Here is a 17,726-nt window from a genome sequence, read left to right as displayed (position 1 = left end):
GGTGGAGGATTAGCCTATTGAGCCACGGCGCCGGCCGTGATGTCTTTTCTATATTATATTTTTAAAAATAGAGAAAAAAGAAAAATCGTGATTTAGACTTCTTTCATAGTACTATTATTTGTATCTCAACAGAGAAGGAACTGGGACTCAGATTTAATTACTACCTCTAAGGCCATCCAGAAACGGTGCCAGAATGGATTTACCCTGAATCCAAAGCTCTTTCCCATGTTAGTTGACTTTTCACTTTGATAAAACTACTCTGATCTTCAGCTATTTGTATTAACATTGAAAGTAATGAAAATGTATGTTTGAGTTATTAACCTGTGAGTATTTTAGACTTTTGCTTCAACTGACCATTGAAAATGCATGAAATTAAAGTGTTTTCTGCAAATGGAATGCTTTATACAAGTTTTAGACCTTACTTCTCTTTTCCCCCTCTACTGGTTGTTAGTGCTTTGAAGGGTAACTACAATTTGTGAAAAAATGGGTTAAAATGTCAGCCCAGAGCTGTCATTCTCAGGGCTTCACTGCTTTTGAGAAGTTAAAAGATTTGACCATTTGTTTTAAAGACTGAATGATTCTTTGTTCAGACCTCCGCTAATTTGCTTCCTCTGTAAGTTTGCAAAGCTTTTTCCAGGGACTAGTAATTCTCACTATTCAGACCTAAAATTGAGAGAAGGAGTATCTTTCTTCTATTCTGAACTCCTTTACCAGTTGTTTCTGCCTGATTCCTTCTCTCTTATGGACACCACCACTTCGCTGAGTCATGGATAGAACCAGACAGTGCTAGGAAATGTGGTCTAGGAGATGGCTCCAGGCGTCAAGGTCTTGCTAGATATGAGAAACAGAAGTGATGGTCTGGTAGGGCTTAGGAGCAGAGTTTAGGTTCTGGATCTAGCTGTCTTCCACTGTCTTCTGGTACCACAAGAGTAATAACAACAGCTAGCATTTATTGGCAGCTTGCTATATATTAGAATCTATTCTGAATATTTTACGTCCATTCTCACAATCACCCTGTATTAGCTTTATGTTACTACAACTAAATAGCTGACACAGACTACTTACAAAGAAAGTGAGTTAATTTTGGTTCATGGTTTTGGAGATTCACAGTCTAATATCTGGCAGGCCCTATTGTTCAGGCCATGTGGTGATGCTAGGGGATAGCAATGGTGGAGCTTGTGCAGAGGGAGGATCACATAGTAAGCCAGAAAGCAGAAAGAGAGGCTAGGCCCAACTCAGCTGCTATAACCAACCATCTGGCAAGATCTGCCTTTTGAGGACGTGCTCCCAGTGATCTAAGGACCTCCCACCCAGTCCACCTCCTAACATTGTAATTGGATCAAGACTCTACCCTCTTTAATACCATTAACTTACGACTTTGGAGCTTAAATGCCTGCATGAATTGGGAAGTGAAGCCACATTCAATCTATAACACACATTGTAGGATAGATAGTAAAGTCCTCTTCATTTAACAGGTGAAGAAACTGAGAGAGTTAAGTAATTTGTGAGATATCAGACAACTAGAGGTGATATCATTGAAGTGAATAAGAACATAGGATAGATAGCACACTTACTGTTCCCTAACCTCTCTCACTCAAGACGTCTACATTTGCTACTCCGTTTCCCTCTGTCATGCCACCATCGCCTAAAAAATATCCCAGCATGTTGCCATATGTGGCTTGAGAGCAACTTTCAGACAAAAATGTGTATGTGTGTGTGTGTGTGTGTGTGTGTGAGACTTACCACAGTAGAGTCCTGATATGCCTCTTCCTGCAATTATAAGTATATGAGATGGTCCCAATTTTGAACACCCCATCAAGAGCGCTCCAACTAATGAGAAGATGTTTGCTACCAAGAGGGATTTGATTCTGAAATTTTGAAAAGCAAGGATTATAAATTCAGCATCAAAACTTGATGAAATTTTTTGCTTTCAGAGAATATTGAGATTTTTGCTCAAGATCAATTATTTTAACTCTACTATAAATGCTAGTGCAGGAATCTTGAGCCAAGATTCTTACTTTGACTCATCCATGGGCTAAAATATTAACAATAAGTATTATGTAGGATGAGAGAATCTGGGCTGTATATACCTGCTGTCCACACTTGGATTGAGATGATTAAGTTACATGGATGAATAGTTTAAGATAACAGTTCTGACTTTTTAAAAAATAACAGTTAGCTAATTAGATAGTCTACAAGCTTATTGTTTTTAAAGAATAACTGGTGATAGCTGAAGCTGTAAGCTAAAATTTGGTTTCTTCCTTTTTTTCTTTCAGTGATACAGGTTTTTAGTTGATGTAATTAGGAGAGAAACTTTTGCTAACAAATTCTTTTCATATAAATTAGTTGCAAGTAAATTTAAAAATAGTATTAAGTCTCACCATACAGAATTATACTTAACCTTATTTTAACATTGTATGCCAGTATATTTCCAGACTCTATGAATTAATATTAACCAATGTAAAATATGCAATGAAGTTGATAATGGCAACAATGTTATTTTTTATTCCTATTTAGTGGGAAAGTGAAATACACCAAAACCTTCTTCAGAGTTAAGTAAATGATGCTAAGGCCAATGAAATAATCTCAGTGGACATTTTCATATTTGTGCCATACAGAAGTGTAAGCACCTTGTTATATTTTATTCTAATGTTTCAAACTGTGATAGATGAGCTTTTCCTCAGCAAGTATCTTTAACACCAAACAGATTTATTTTTCTGGAGAGTAAAACTATACAATCTGATACCGCAGTGATTGCCTAACTGCTATTTGATAAGCTGAATAATGTTCCCCAGGAGCCAAATCCTGACCCTCAGACTCTGTGAATGCTACTGTACATGATAAAAGGGACTTTGAAGCTGTGATTATTAAGGATCTTGAGATGGAGGAGGTTATCTTGGATTATTAAGGTAGTTTGTAAGAGAAGGGCAGATGAGGAGAAGGTGATGTGATTAGAATAATCCAGGCTGGGTTGGAGTGCTTTGAAGATGGGGGAACAGCTGCAAGCCAAGGACTGCAGGTAGCCACTGCTTTCTATATTTGGTGTATATTATTTTTATTATGGGAAAAAATAGTCATGAATACACAAAATTTGGGTTCAAACAACAGGAAACAATATCTGATTTTATTTTCTCTATAGAACAGGTGTGGGGAGGTTCCTGCCAATGGGTCATACTGTGCAATCATTTAGTCTGGCTTTGCCAGTGCAACTGCAGGCAGGACTCAAAATGCAATAAATCTATAGCAGACTAATTTTTTTAAGTTGATAATTTTGTATGGCGTACTAATGATGCTATAAATACCAAAATGGCCCTTGGCAGTAAAAAGATTTCCCTATCCCTGCTATATAGGATGGGAAACCCCAACAAATTTATCATGTCATATGACTAAATGAGAGTCTAGGGTAAAGGGATTTTACTAATGTCTTTAAAATGCCTAATAGAAACCAAATGGAGATACCACTCACTTCCTGTCTTATTGGGCCTTTGAGATGGTAGCAGCAGCTAGAAACTGCTGGCCAAGTATTCTGGACAACAGGGAGTTGGAGATGTTGACTTGACATAGGACTTGACTGATCTAAATGCCAAATTCTAATCTAAAAATGAAAAACCTGGAAGTCTGAGAACTGGTAATTTGTGGTGAAACTCATAATGGATTCTTAGGTTAAAAATATCAATCCAAGCTCTTCTGTTGAGTTTCTGGATTGACAATTTGTATGGTGGCTTCCTAAAATGTTTTCATAACTTACAAAGCCAGAGAATCAAATCAATTATCTAGAAATACACACCACATTCACTTATGCTACAATGCCTCCATGATTGGTTACATTGCTGTAATAGCGTTTTCCACGTATTTAAGCTAACATCAACCTGCCTGGTAGGGTTATGGGTTGCAAAAAATAACTCCAAGAGCATCCCACAAAAGAAAAGGAGATATCTTTCTATACAAATTCTAACAAAACCAAAATTTTAAAGTTTCTCTGTTAATTCTTATTTGTAAAATTTGCCTACCTTCCAAGCTTGTCTCCAAGCCACCCACCAAAGAATGATGCAATCATTCCACCAACTGCAAAGCTGGACACAGACAGGGACCAGAACATGGTGATGAGGCCATCAGGTGTCATAGTGTCTTGCTCAGACCCAGGGGGTGATGTTGGGTACACAGGGGTGGTGGACAGTGCCTCTGTATCGTTGATAGTATAGCTGTTGATAGCCTTTCGGTCATCCAGTGGAACACCCAAAACATGTCTGTAATGGGATTTTATTGTCTGGGGAAACAGAGAGAAAATTACTCCAATATTTCACTTACTCTATATATTTTTGTTGATTTTTCCCTTAAAATGTTAGTTGGATATTTAGTTAAGACTGTCCTAATTATGTGTGTCATGTACATATAAACAGGAATAGATTTATTTTAGTTGACCATATCCTATAAAGTAGAGGTTACAAATCTGACCTGTTCTGCAGGTTATAAAGATACATTTTTTTTTAATCTTTGACAGGCAGAGTGGACAGTAAAAGAGAAAGACAAAGAGAAAGGTCCTCCTTTGCCGTTGGTCCACCCTCCAATGGCCGCCGCGGCCGGCGCATCGCGCTGATCCGAAAGCAGGAGCCAGGTGCTTCTCCTGGTCTCCCATGGGGTGCAGGACCCAAGCACTTGGGCCATCCTCCACTGCACTCCCGGGCCACAGCAGAAAGCTGGCCTGGAAGAGGGGCAACCGGGACAGAATCCGGCGCCCCGACCAGGACTAGACCGGCCCGGTATGCCAGCGCCGCAAAGCGGAGGATTAGCCTAGTGAGCCACGGCACCGGCCATAAAGATACATGTTAACACAAGTATTGCTTCACCACAAATATTTAGTAGAAGTATAAAAGAAAAAGATTGGGAGAGGATAAGATGAGGGAGGCAGGCATTTGGACCAGCAGTTATGATGTGTCATGGGACACTGGCAACCCATGTTGGAGTGCCTGGTTTGGGTCTTGGCTCCTCAGCCTCCAATCCAGCTTCCTGCTTATGTACACCCTGGAGGCAGCAGATGGTGGCTCAAATATAGGTTTCCTGCCATGCATGAAGGAGACCTGATTTGAGTTCAGCTTCATGGCTTTGACCTGGCACAGCCTTGGCTCTTGCAGGCATTTGGGGAGTAAACCAGCAGATAGAAGATTCATATTGTCATTCATTCATTCTCTCTCTCTCTCTCTCTCTCTCTCTCTCCCCTTTTCAAATGAAGTGGAAATAAATATTTGTCTTTAAGTTTCAATAAAGATAAAATGTAGGTCAAAAATAAAGTTAGTAGTATACAAAAATCAAACACTGGATATTGTATCCTTGCAAGAAGAATGCTATAAATTTAGTAATAAACTTCCTGGTAGTCAGTGCAAAGAGAGGAAAACAACCATGTAAGTGATTGATGAATTCCAAAGATAAAAACAGTCCCATGGCTCCTGAGAAGATATGGAGACTTAGAAGTAATTTCTCCTACAGGCCTTCACAGAGGTCAGTGTGTAATAGAAGGAGCAATGTCCAGAATTGTAATCACACAGAAGCATTTTTAGATTTTGCTTTGGTGGAGACAAATGTCCTACCAAATAGAACTGAATTAGAGGACATTCTTCAGGCCATCTTTCTCCCATGTCATTCTTCCCAGTTATGATTTGATCACTTTATGGGGAGGGTCCTTTTGACAAGGACCTGGAATGCTGTTGCTCTGTGTTACCAGTTATGAGCCAAGTCAGCAGCATGAGGGGGAGAATTGACATTCTCATTAAAACACTGCCTTACATGGATAACATGCATTAAAAAAGACAGGAAGGAACTGTCCAAAATGTTCTCAGCAGTTTACTGTATGTGGAAGAATAGTTATGGTTGTTTTTTCCCTTGTATTTTCTACAATAGACATGTAATTTCCATAATCATAAAAAAGTATGTGCAGGGTCTGGTGCCGTGGCTCTCTGGGTTAATCCTCCACCTACGGTGTTGGCATCCCATATGGGTGCCGGTTCTATTCCCGGTTGCTCCTCTTCCAGTCCAGCTCTCTGCTGTGGCCTGGGAGGGCAGTGGAGGATGGCCCAAGTGCTTGGGTCCCTGTATCCGCATGGGAGACCAGGAAGAACCACCTGGCTCCTGGCTTCAGATGGGCGCAGTACGCTGGCCGTAGCAGCCATCTAGGGGGTGAACCAACGGAAGGAAGACCTTTCTCTCTGTCTCTCTCTGTCTAAACTCTACCTGTCAAATAAATTTTTAAAAAAAGTATGTGCAAAATCTCTTAAAATAATTGCAAATTCCATTCAGTTAATAAAAAATAAAAGGTATGAATGGCCATTCTCTTTAAATGGCGTTAACTCAGCTCTTTGCGCTTAGAAGGAAAGGGCTACAGAAAAGGCACTAACCCTTTACCAGTAGGGGCATCCCTGTTTTCATCTCTGGCCCTGCAATTTGGACTCAAGGAATGGATATCTCAGCCTAAATTTCCAAGACTGGAGAGGATGATTTAAGAAAAGTTGTGAAAATGTCTTCTACAAAAAAATTTTAAAAAGGTCTCCAGTTACCCTAAGTCATGGTGATTTTGAGCTAAATTTTAGGAAACCTACTAAACTGGTATATGTTGTCGTCATCCACAGAAAAAAGACATGAGTTTGGTCTCCTGACTCCCAGCTTTAGTCCCTGGATAAACACCTCCCACACTCACAAAGAAGTGTGGCACCTAGTTGGAGCGCATCTCTTGGCCCAATGAGCAGCCTTTGTCAGGTGATGGATTGTGGACCGCACAGACTTCACACATTAGTATCTTGCAGTATCCGACACTTTCCTTGGAGTTCAGTGTTATAAGGGCAGCAGATGAAACATGATGCATTCACAGTAGGGGCCCAAAAAACGTTTGCAGCTTCACATGCTACTCCTTCCCCAGGCACTTGCTCTCTCTCAACCCCTCTACCATTCATTCATTAGATAATATAATGAACACCTTTATGCTAACCAACATGCTTGGCACTGGTGACAAAAAGAGCAATGAGACATCAGTGCTTCACTCAGTGATCTCACAGGTCTGAGTTAGAGCAGAGGGGAGTACAGTCTTGGCTCCTTCACTTACATCTGTGGGGACTGGAAAGAATCTCTTGTCTATTCACTGGATACCAGAGTAGGGATGAGTACATGAAATAAATGGGATAAATCAGCACAGAAATTATTTGATACTTTTAAAAAATACCCATCCAAATAGTTATTACAGAAAAAATTCAAACTTCTTTGTACTTCTTGACTGTTATTCTAAAGTTCTGTAGTATTTTATTTTGAATCACCAATGGAGGACAGGAATGGGGAAGGGCTATAACCTTTTTAGTGTTAGGGCTTCTAAAGATTTTAATATGGCTTGAAAATAGGCATATTAAGGTCATTAGGGAATCCAATTTGGGAGAGCATTTGTTAAAGTGCCTGGGGCAAATAAGTAGGTGCTCAATAAATGGGCATCGAGGGGCTGGCATTATGGCATAATGGGTTAAGGCAAGCCTGAAATGTCAGCATCCCATATGATCACCAGTTCATGTCCTTGCTGTTCCCCTTCTGATCCAGCTCCCTGCTAATATGCCTGGGAAAGTAGCAAAAGATGGCCCAATTTCTTGAGCCCCTGCCACCCGCTTGGAAAATCTGAAAGAAGCTCCTGGCTTTGGCCTGGCCTAGCTCAGCCTTTGCAGCCATTTGAGGAGTGAACCAGCAGATGGAAGATTCTCTCTCTCTCTCTCTTTCTGTAACTCTGCCTTTCAAATTAATTTTAAAAAATAAATGGGCATTGACTAAAACATGTCCTAGATTGTTTCCTATTATTCCCTACCATTTTTCATTCATGCATGAGTGACTGTTCTGAATGAATGCTGCAATAAGCTGTTTTTTTTTTTTTTTATTTTTGAGACATCCTTGGGCATGTGATATTCTGGCTGGAATTTTCTGTGAGCTCAGCAAACAGCTGAGTCAGAGATCAAGAATTATTTATTGCTCCTTTGCCCCCTGAGCGTTGTTAGCTGAAGAGTCAAGCCAAACTTATCAGCTTTGGAATCATGCACATTGTACTGCATACAGGCCAAGATTACCCCCGTGCTCCCCACGTGGACACACTTAATTTCCATGTATGAGGAATGTATGATAGCTGTCACTGATAAAATTTGCCAAAAAGAGAACTTGCACATGTTTCACTTGCCTCTTCGGGCGCGTTGATCACACCAATATCATACCCAAACTGGAAGGAACTCAGCACAGCAGTGAAGACAGTGAAAACCAAGGTTCCGGTGAGCTGTGGGGATGAAACACAGAGATGGGAACACCAGGCAATGCAGGGATCCTTGATCTCATCAGGCTGCCTCTTGGGCCACTTACAGACACCACCGGCTGGTTCTTCTCCCTTTATGTCCATCCCAGTATACTACCTGGGCTCCCAGCAGGCAGGTGCTGTTCATAGGAGAATGTGAGAGCCACTCATTGCTTCCCCTATTGAGATGAGATTGAAAAAGGTTTTTGGGACAAGTTGGGGGAGGCAAACATCCTTTGAAGACTCAAAATCAGAAATCAGAAATCAAATTGCTTCTGATAGAAGGAGACTGTCAAGATAGAAGCAGTTTTCTTGTCATTGGGAGAAATCATGTACAGGATCAGTAACAAAGAGATAGCAAGAATTCCTGGACATTGTCATGACACAAAAACACCTCCATGCTCTTATAAAAAGCATCAACCAGCCTTTATCACGAGATGCATCGATATCCAAGTAAGGAAACTTTCCAGGATTTTCTTCTAGTGGCATCTAGAGTTGAGAATTAAGGAGCATAATTTTGTCCCACCTCTGTGTAGCTATGATAAGACTTCAGAATATTCATCCTCTTCAACTCATAATTGCAAATTAACCATCTTAGAGAAAGCATATCATACACACAGAGTTGCATATGATATACAGTGCAGCATTTTGTGTGATAGCAAAAATTTTAGAAGGAACCTAAATGCCATTCAATAGAAAATGTTCAAATATCACAATACATATATATCACAATACATACATCAGATAGATCACAACACACTACGCAAAAGTTAAAAAGAATACTAATTGAATTACTTGTTTTTTTTTTTAAAGAGGCAAAGGAAATTGTTAATCTCATTTTTTAAGAAAATGGCTTGCACATGAATATTCTTTGATTTGTAGATGTTGTATATAATTCACAGAATAGTTTCTTGAAAAATAACAAAATTATTATCTTTGAGGAGGAATGTGAGGTTGGAGAAGGGAAGTAAAATAAAGTTTTATATTTTATTTGTATTATTAGACATTTTATGAGGAAAATGTTGCACATATAATTATGTGATTTGAATTTTTAAAGTAAAGACCATGGATATAATAGGCATTTTGTTGAATGAATGATTCATGCCAGCATGGATTTCAATTCCACTCTTTTAGCTAATATATATATATATATATATATGATATATATATATATGATCCAAGCTGCTTACCCTATAGGAACTTTAGTTTTGTTCAAATTGTGGGATGCATGTAAATATCCCTACTGTGGTATAAAAAATAGCTAATTAACCAAGATCCCTTGTTCCTGCATCAAGCTGGAGATCAGAAATTTCAGTGTCATCATTAACAAAATAATCTCACGTAACCACTCTAAGAACGCTGGTAGTGATTTAGTCTGGTGGTTCCAAAACCAGACCTTCCTTAGAGAGCCTGTTGCACAGGTGGCTTCCTGGTGTTCCCCCAGACCTTCCACTGGATTGGGACCTCTGTGATGAGGAGTGGAAATCTGTAGGTTTACATAGCCCTTTCTCTTCTCACAGATGGCATCTGTGTAGATTTTTCCTTCCCAGTAACTTCCTTTCCCAAAATAAAGAATTGTAAAGCTGACCAATTTATATATATATATATAATAAATATTTATTTATTATATATAAATATTTATTATATATTTATATATACATATTTATAAGCATTATAATTAAGCATATATATCATATATAAGCATTACATATATAAGCATATATATATATATATATATAAACATGAGAGGAGGTCAGAGAATTTGTGGAAAAATGGATTTAAAAGATGAGTGTAGGGGCCGGTACCATGGCACAGTAGGGTAATCCTCTGCCTGCAGAGTCAGCATCCCATAAGGGTGCCGGTTCTAGTCCTGGCTGCTCCTCTTCCCATCCAGCTCTGTGCTGTGGACTGGGAAAGCAGTGGAGGATGGCCCAGGTGCTTGGGCCCTGCACCCACATGGGAGACCAGGAGGAGGCACCTGGCTCCTGGCTTCGGATTGGCGCAGCTCTAGGCTTTGCGGCCATTAGGGGAGTGAACCAACGAAGGAAGACCTTTCTCTCTGTCTCTCCCTCTCACTGTCTGTAATTCAAACTCTCAAATCAAATAAATAAAATCTTAAAAAAAAGACGAGTTTATTTTGGTGCAAAAAGTGTTGAAATCCAGGCATAGCTTTTTCATAATAAAAATTTTCCATGAACTTTATGAAGAACCCTCTTAATACAAAATATAACATATAATATATTTTCTAGAAATAACTAACATATTACATAAAATTGTATATATTTATTAGATGTAAATATATGTAAAATGTATCACTTTTAACTATTTGGTACCTGGTGTATGGGCTTATGAAAATTTTGAATTATCCTCTAAAATACAACTAGATACCTAAAACTCAGTGGTTCAGATAGCCAGTGCTAAGATGGAGTTCCGTTTACTTGGTTAGCGTGTTCTCCTCACATCCTTTTTCCTTTCAAGCTCTTTCCAAGGACAAGGAATTTCATCCTATTTTTGAGTAGGAATCAAATGAAGGGCGCCTTGGGAAAGCTTTGTTCCACTTCCCACGTGCTCTCTCCACCACCGTAGTGTGGACAGTCTAATGCAGAGCAGCAATGCAAACAGAGCTTCAAAGCCGAATCCTGCATATTCTTACTTCATGCATTGCCACTGCTCGATGTGGATTATCTCATTTACTTCTTATATGAGTTTTTTATTGCTGCCACCAACTCAGTGGCTTAAATGTTGCAAACTTATTGATCTTATAGTTCTATAGATCAGAAGTCCAATGTGAGCTTCACTGGACTAAAGTCAAGGTGTTGGCAGTCTGGGTTCCTTTCTGGTGGCTCTAGGAAAAAATTTGGATTGATAATTCAGTTTCAGCTCTTTACGGTTGTGGGAGCAAGGTCTGTGTTTTCGTTATGGCTGTAAGCTTAGGGCCATTCCCAGCTCTGGAGACTACCACACTCCTTGGCTAGTGGTGTCCTTCCATCTTCATAGCCAGCAATGGGAGGTCAAGTCCTTCTCATGTTGCATCTTTCTTGTGCCAACAACAGCTGAGAAGGTTCTTCCTTTTTGAAAATTGCATGGGATATTCGACCGATCTGGATAATCCAGGAAAATCTCTTCAAGTCAAGATAAATAAAGATTTATTTATCTTTTATATTATATATATTTATTTAATCACATCGCTAATGTCCTTTTTGCTTTGCCATGTAAGGTAACATATTCTCAGATTCTGGGACAAGGTTGTGAACATTTTTGGAGAAGAATTATTCTGCCTACCACATTCAGTGTAGCAATGCTATTAATATCTCCATTTTATAGATGACTAGATTGAGGTAAAGTATCTCAACTGGTAAATTACAGAGTAATGACTTGGATTCAGAGCCTGTTTTTAACTTCTTGATCATTTTTGCATTCTTTATAGGGCAGAAACAGATATTCAAAAATTAAGCACATCTGAAAATCTAGGATCATAATCTTTCTACATTTAGGGAAAAAACCCAAGAATGTAAATACCTAAGTTTTGCAGATGCTGAAGTTGAACCACCAACACCCACCAATCTCAAGTGCATTTTTCCATCACTCACCACACAAATCTGTCTTCCTCCCTCTCACCTACCCAGAGAAAACTTGTGAGGTCTCTGGACAAAAATCCAAACTGGCAGAAGCCACTCAACTGGTTATCCGTGGTTGAGTTGAAGAGGAACCCCAGGGCTGTCCCACCATCAAGCTAGGACCACAACACACTCACCCCATCTTATCCCTGCATCTTCTTTCTTCTGTGGCAGAGTCTCCAAGCAGCACTTGGCCTCTTAGTGACTGTCACCTCCTACTCCATCCCTGGGCTTCTTCTCTCCACTGGCTCTCTTCCTCTTGGCCTCCACCAGAGAAGCATATAGTTTCTTTCTTCTTATTTTAAGAGTCCAATCAGCAACCATGTCAATGGTGAGCAGAGACACCACAGAAAGGGAATTTGGGGATGAAGGTGGTGGCAGGAGCAGATTTGGTTCCCCGTAATCTCCATCAGCCTTCCTCCGTCACCCCAAACACACAGTCTAAGTCACAACTGTGTTAGGTGTTCCTACGTTACTTTGGTAAAAATGAAAGTTAATTTTAAAAGACAAGTGTTCTGGGCTTCCCACTCTATTCCTTTCCAGTGAGACTGTTGTGTGGCCTTACTGTGGAAATTCTGGCGCACTGACTGCTACGGCCATTTGGGGAGTGAACGAGTAAATGGAAGATAGCTCTTTTCTTTCTTTTTTTTTCTTTTTTTTTTTTGACAGGCAGAGTGGACAGTGAGAGAGAGAGACAGAGAGAAAGGTCTTCCTTTTGCCGTTGGTTCACCCTCCAATGGCCGCCGCGGCCGGCGCGCTGCGGCCGGCGCACCGTGCTGATCCCATGGCAGGAGCCAGGAGCCAGGTGCTTCCTCCTGGTCTCCCATGCGGGTGCAGGGCCCAAGCACTTGGGCCATCCTCCACTGCACTCCCTGGCCACAGCAGAGAGCTGGCCTGGAAGAGGGGCAACCAGGATAGAATCCGGCGCCCCGACCAGGACTAGAACCCGGTGTGCCGGCGCCGCTAGGCGGAGGATTAGCCTAGTGAGCCGCGGCGCCGGCCGATAGCTCTTTTCTCTCTCTCTCTCTCTCTCTCTCTCTCTCTCCCTCCCTCCCTCTCTCTCCCTCTCCTCCCTCTCTCTCCCTCTCCTCCCCTCCCACCTGTGTGTGTGTATGCACGTATCCCTGTCTCTGTAACTCTACCTTTTAAATAAATAAATAAATCTTTAAAAAAGAAACCTAGAAGAGTCCTAGCTAGACCTCTGACATCCCTGGGTCTTGATTTCTTTGCCTATAAAATGAGTATGGTGATAGTTAAAGCATATAATTATTTAGTAAAAATTAAATAAGCAACATGGTCTTCCTGTAAACAGTGAAAGGGCTTTAAAACAAATTTGTCTTTAAGCACATCATTATTTCTCATCACTGCTTACCAAATAACCATGTGTCAACTGTTCATACCTCTCTAATAATATTCACAGCAATACTACACAGATATAAAATTATACCCATTTTACAGGTGAGGAAACCAGTTTCATGGCACACCTAGTGCCACACAGCTAGGAAGTGACAGATGCTCTAGTATGGGACTTTGAACTGATGTTCTTTTTCAAAAAGATTATTTATTTCATTTATTTGAAAGGCAGCATGACAGAAATAGAGGGGATGAAAGACAGAGAGGGAGAGAGAGAGAGATCTTTGCTATCTGCTGATTCCCTCCCCAAATGACCACAAAAGCAGAGCTGGGCCAGGGTGCAGCCAGGAGCTCTATCTGGGAGTCCCTTGTGGGTAGCAGGGACCCAAGAATTACTTGGGGTTTTCCAGGCATATTAGCAGAAAGCTGGATTCAAAGCTGAGCAGCTGGAACTCAAACTGGCATTCTGATATGAGACACTGGCATGGCAAGCAGTAGCTTGGCCCAGAATACCACAATGCAGGTCCTTGAGCAGATGTTCTTAAGTCCTTTTTGCTAAACAAAAGAGATTTCTCAGCAAGGGTTGACTGACTAGGTTGGGAGGAAAAAATGATACCCTTTCCTCTAAAGCACATATTTCCAAAAGCCAAACCAAAGGTGATCTTGCAACCAACTTTGGAAAAGGCTAGTGGAATCTTTAGCTACAGAATATTCAAGCTGACCTTATAGAGCAATGGATTCTCATCTGATTGTTTGGTTTTCACTTGAAGAAACTGAGGTCCATGGTCCACATCCCTTGTCTGAGTTCTATACATGTTGTAGGTATAGTTAGGGTGACAACCCTGTCTCCTGAGCTTCAGTCTTCTGCTTATCCCAATTCTTTCGAAGTCTGGATAGACTCACAAAGGTGAAAAACTGCACTTTCCATTGGTTCTCATTCTTTCTGGGTTCCATTATTGGGCAAGTCTTTTCTTTTCTTTTCTTTTTTTGACAGGCAGAGTGGACAGTGAAAGAGAGAAAGGTCTTCCTTTTCCGTTGGTTCACTCCCCAGTGGCCTCTGCGGCCGGTGTACCGCACTGATCCGAAGCCAGGAGCCAGGTGCTTCTCCTGGTCTCCCATGCAGGTGCAGGGCCCAAGCATTTGGGCCATCCTCCACTGCACTCCCGGGCCACAGCAGAGAGCTGGACTGGAAGAGGAGCAACCGGAACAGAATCTGGCGCCCCGACCGGGACTAGAACCCCGTGTGCCGGCGCAACAGGTGGAGGATTAGCCTATTGAGCCGCGGCACGGCAAGTCTTTGTTTTTCAAGAACAGTTCTACAGGATAATTTTTAAAGCCCCTAAGAGAATTTGATGAGAGCTCTGAATGGCGCTTGAACAACTATGCCAGACTCTGTGTTGAGCACATTGCCTTTCCTTTTGCAGTGTCTTCCCAATGTTAGTTACCCAAATACAACCTTCATGATTTTTGCCAGCTCTACATACCATCTGTATAGTTATTAATTTAATATTCATACTTATATTGTATTTTAAGTTCTGTTTTAGCATTGTCCTGGGGTATAATGTTCATAAATCCATGCTGTTATTCTTTAAATATATATTATGTCCATGTGTAAGCATTAACATAAAATGTTTGCCATCTAATCCTCTTTAATATTATTTCATTTAGTTATCCCCAAACCCTAAAGTACTAGGATAATCCCTAAATAACCCCTAACATATCCCAGTATGTTCTTATTCTATCATAATATAGAAGCCCCACAGCTCAGTGAATAATTTAACCCGGCTTTCACAGTAGAAACCAGGTCCAAGCCTGGCTGAATCCAAAGCTTGTGCTCCCCAGCGCTTACTAACATGAAAGAACTTTTGGCAAACCACATTTGTCCAGGTCAGACTTAAAGGTGCTACTTAAACAGGGCACACATTCATCAACTTGTATTATTGTATACAGGAGTGAGTGAGTTTAGTTAAAGGAATAAAACTGTTATGTCCTTTTACAGTTTTTTATTTTGCAAAGTATCACATCTACAGAGAAGTTGAAATAACAGTGCAGTGAACACTCCATAACTGTATTCACCAATGGCTAACATTCACCACTTTGCTTAATTCTCATTCTCTGTGTGTGCCACTGTGTTTTGTTGACCATTTAAAAATAAGCTATGGATATCTGTGTCACTCACTCCTAAATACTTCAACATGCACTCCAAAGAACATCCTCCTACATAATTAGAATTACCACTATCACATCCAAGAATGCAACATTGCTATGCGAATATTGACTAGGCTGCATCCTATGTTCACAATTTCTCAACTGCTGGTCCATGTTGTCTGTTACAGCTGTTTCCTTCTTGTTTCACTTGTTGCATTTGGTTGTCAGTTCTTAGCCCCTTTTAATCTACAGCAGTCTTTCCGTCTCTCTGGTTTTTAATACACTGACATTTTTTAAGATTCCAGGTAAATTTTCATGATTAGATTCAGGTTAATCTGCCCATCTTTTTTGGGATGGGGCACATTCCTTCAGTAATATGGTTATGCAGCATCACTTGAAAACAAGTTACTCAGACTAGTGAGAAAAGACAACAAGAAATAGGTTTTTCTTCAGCCAAATGAGCTATCAGTTGACACATACAGAGAAGTGGTTTTGATCTGTGGTAGTTATACATAATGTCCCTCAAATCTCTACATATTCACTGACCCAAACAGATTAATTTCCTCAAAGCCAGATTCAAAAGGAACATAATGTTGAATTACCTTATCTTGTGCCATTGTGCGGGTTGGAAATCCTCCTTATTCCAGGTCCTGAACTGAGTGTGGCATATGCAGCTGAGGAGCCCCTGCCTGAGTGTTCGGAGCTCTGCCTAAACCTGGTTATATATTGTAGGAGGAGGAGCGAGGAGAGGGAGGAGTGCGGCTGCCATCAACTAGGAGTCGAAGTCCAATCAGCAGAGGCTGACTATTGATGGGAATCTAATCAATAAGTCCTTTGCCTACCCACTGTGGCTTCGATGTCTTTGTTCCACCAGAAAGGGAAATAGGAGGTCTCTTAGGCATTAAGTTACATACCAGAGGCAGTCACAGTTTAAGGCATGTCAGGGTGACAGTAACCAGGGACAGGTGAAACAAGAAAGCCATGGGCTCTTCTACAGAAAGTGAGATAGGCTGCCTTGCTGTGTCGCGTACAGAGAACCAGTAATGCGATGTGTGTGTGTGTGTGTGTGTGTGTTTTAGAGCTGGGCTGTGTGGCCAGAGAATGTGCACTGGAATGGTTACCTGATTGAGCTTTGGAGAGTTACGGACTTGGATTTAAATCTCAGCATTTTGTCCAGGGCGGGAGTGCGGAGGGGAGGATGGATGATCTTAAGCAAGTGGCTAACTGTAACTTTTCTGCATACTGTTTTTTGTATTTTTATCTGATAAAATGGAAATAACAGAACACACACTTTATTGGGCAGATGAAATGAGACAATATATGAAAGTGTTTAGCATAAGTGCTCAGCAAATGGTGGTGGTTATTGTTATTACTGTTATTGTTAATGACTCCGTGTATGTCTAGGGACACTTGCAGGAGGTGTAGAGGACTCAAATGAATCTGCTTCGTGTGGCTTGAGCCTGTGCCCTTCCTGGTATCCTCCATCATAGCCGATCCCTGTGGAGGTCCAGAAGACACCAAAACTGAGCTTTAACCCTGCCTGCCGGGCGAGCAGTCTAACTGGTTCCTCCGAAGCTCAAAAGGAACCAGTTCGCAGCAGAGAGAATGTTAACAGACAGCAGCAAAATCCAAGGTTCTCTGAAGAATGCAAGGAGCAGAAAGTGAAGGGGCAAAGGAGACTCAGGCTTCATTTGTCTTTGATTTTGCCACCCTCTTTTCTCTTCTTTCACTTTTGCCAGGTAACACACCTGCAGAGTTGGTTTGGGAAGCTGAATTATTTAACCCTAACCACACACTCGTATTGAGCCCAGCACAGTTCCACGCTCCGAAATGCATGAGATAGCCCCCTCCTGCGGAGTGTGCCTGATGTACAGCGTGCGGCACGGGTAAACCCACACACACAACGCTATCATTTCTCACTGGAAAAGCAGGAACGAATGTTAATAGTTATCAGCAGTCACTTAGGTACAGCGGTCTTGCTCCGTCCCAGGATAAACTTGTTTAATCAGAGCACGAGGCTCCGAGGTCGCAGAGCCAGGCTCCGAGGAGCCGCTCGGAGACCCGGTTGTAAAGCGCCGGGAGCCGCCGTCTGCCGCTCCCCAGCGTGGAGCGGTCCGCAAGCCCGGTGGGCGCGGCCCGTGCAGCTCTGTCCCAGGGACGGGGTTCTCTGCTGGAGACTCCCGGTGCCTCCGTCAGGAATGCCAACTTCTCCTGGGCTGTTCACCAACCTTTGTCTTTTGAACCCTTGCTTTTAGGAAAAGGAATTTGCTTTTCCTAAAAAGTGGCTGAGGCCGGTGAGACTTTAACTT

General features: G+C 41.4%; 1 protein-coding gene across 1 annotated transcript in view; it reads right to left on the bottom strand.

The window, feature by feature from the left end:
* The window catches only part of SLC2A2 (solute carrier family 2 member 2), a 34,501-nt gene extending 18,349 nt beyond the window's left edge, over positions 1 to 16,152 (bottom strand). The window contains exons 1-4 of the mRNA XM_051818782.2: positions 16,020 to 16,152; positions 8,192 to 8,284; positions 4,011 to 4,267; positions 1,744 to 1,868 (exon numbers count right to left, since the gene is read on the bottom strand). Coding sequence (XP_051674742.1) covers positions 1,744 to 1,868; positions 4,011 to 4,267; positions 8,192 to 8,284; positions 16,020 to 16,034 — 490 coding nt within the window. The 5' untranslated portion in view covers positions 16,035 to 16,152. The remainder of the gene's footprint in view (positions 1 to 1,743; positions 1,869 to 4,010; positions 4,268 to 8,191; positions 8,285 to 16,019) is intronic.
* Between the last annotated feature and the right edge of the window lie 1,574 nt (positions 16,153 to 17,726).

This window comes from Oryctolagus cuniculus, chromosome 4 (assembly GCF_964237555.1).
Source record: "Oryctolagus cuniculus chromosome 4, mOryCun1.1, whole genome shotgun sequence".
NCBI classification, from domain to species: domain Eukaryota; kingdom Metazoa; phylum Chordata; class Mammalia; order Lagomorpha; family Leporidae; genus Oryctolagus; species Oryctolagus cuniculus.
The sequence above is the reverse complement of the archived record's forward strand: the minus strand, read 5'-3'. Positions and strand labels throughout refer to the sequence as shown.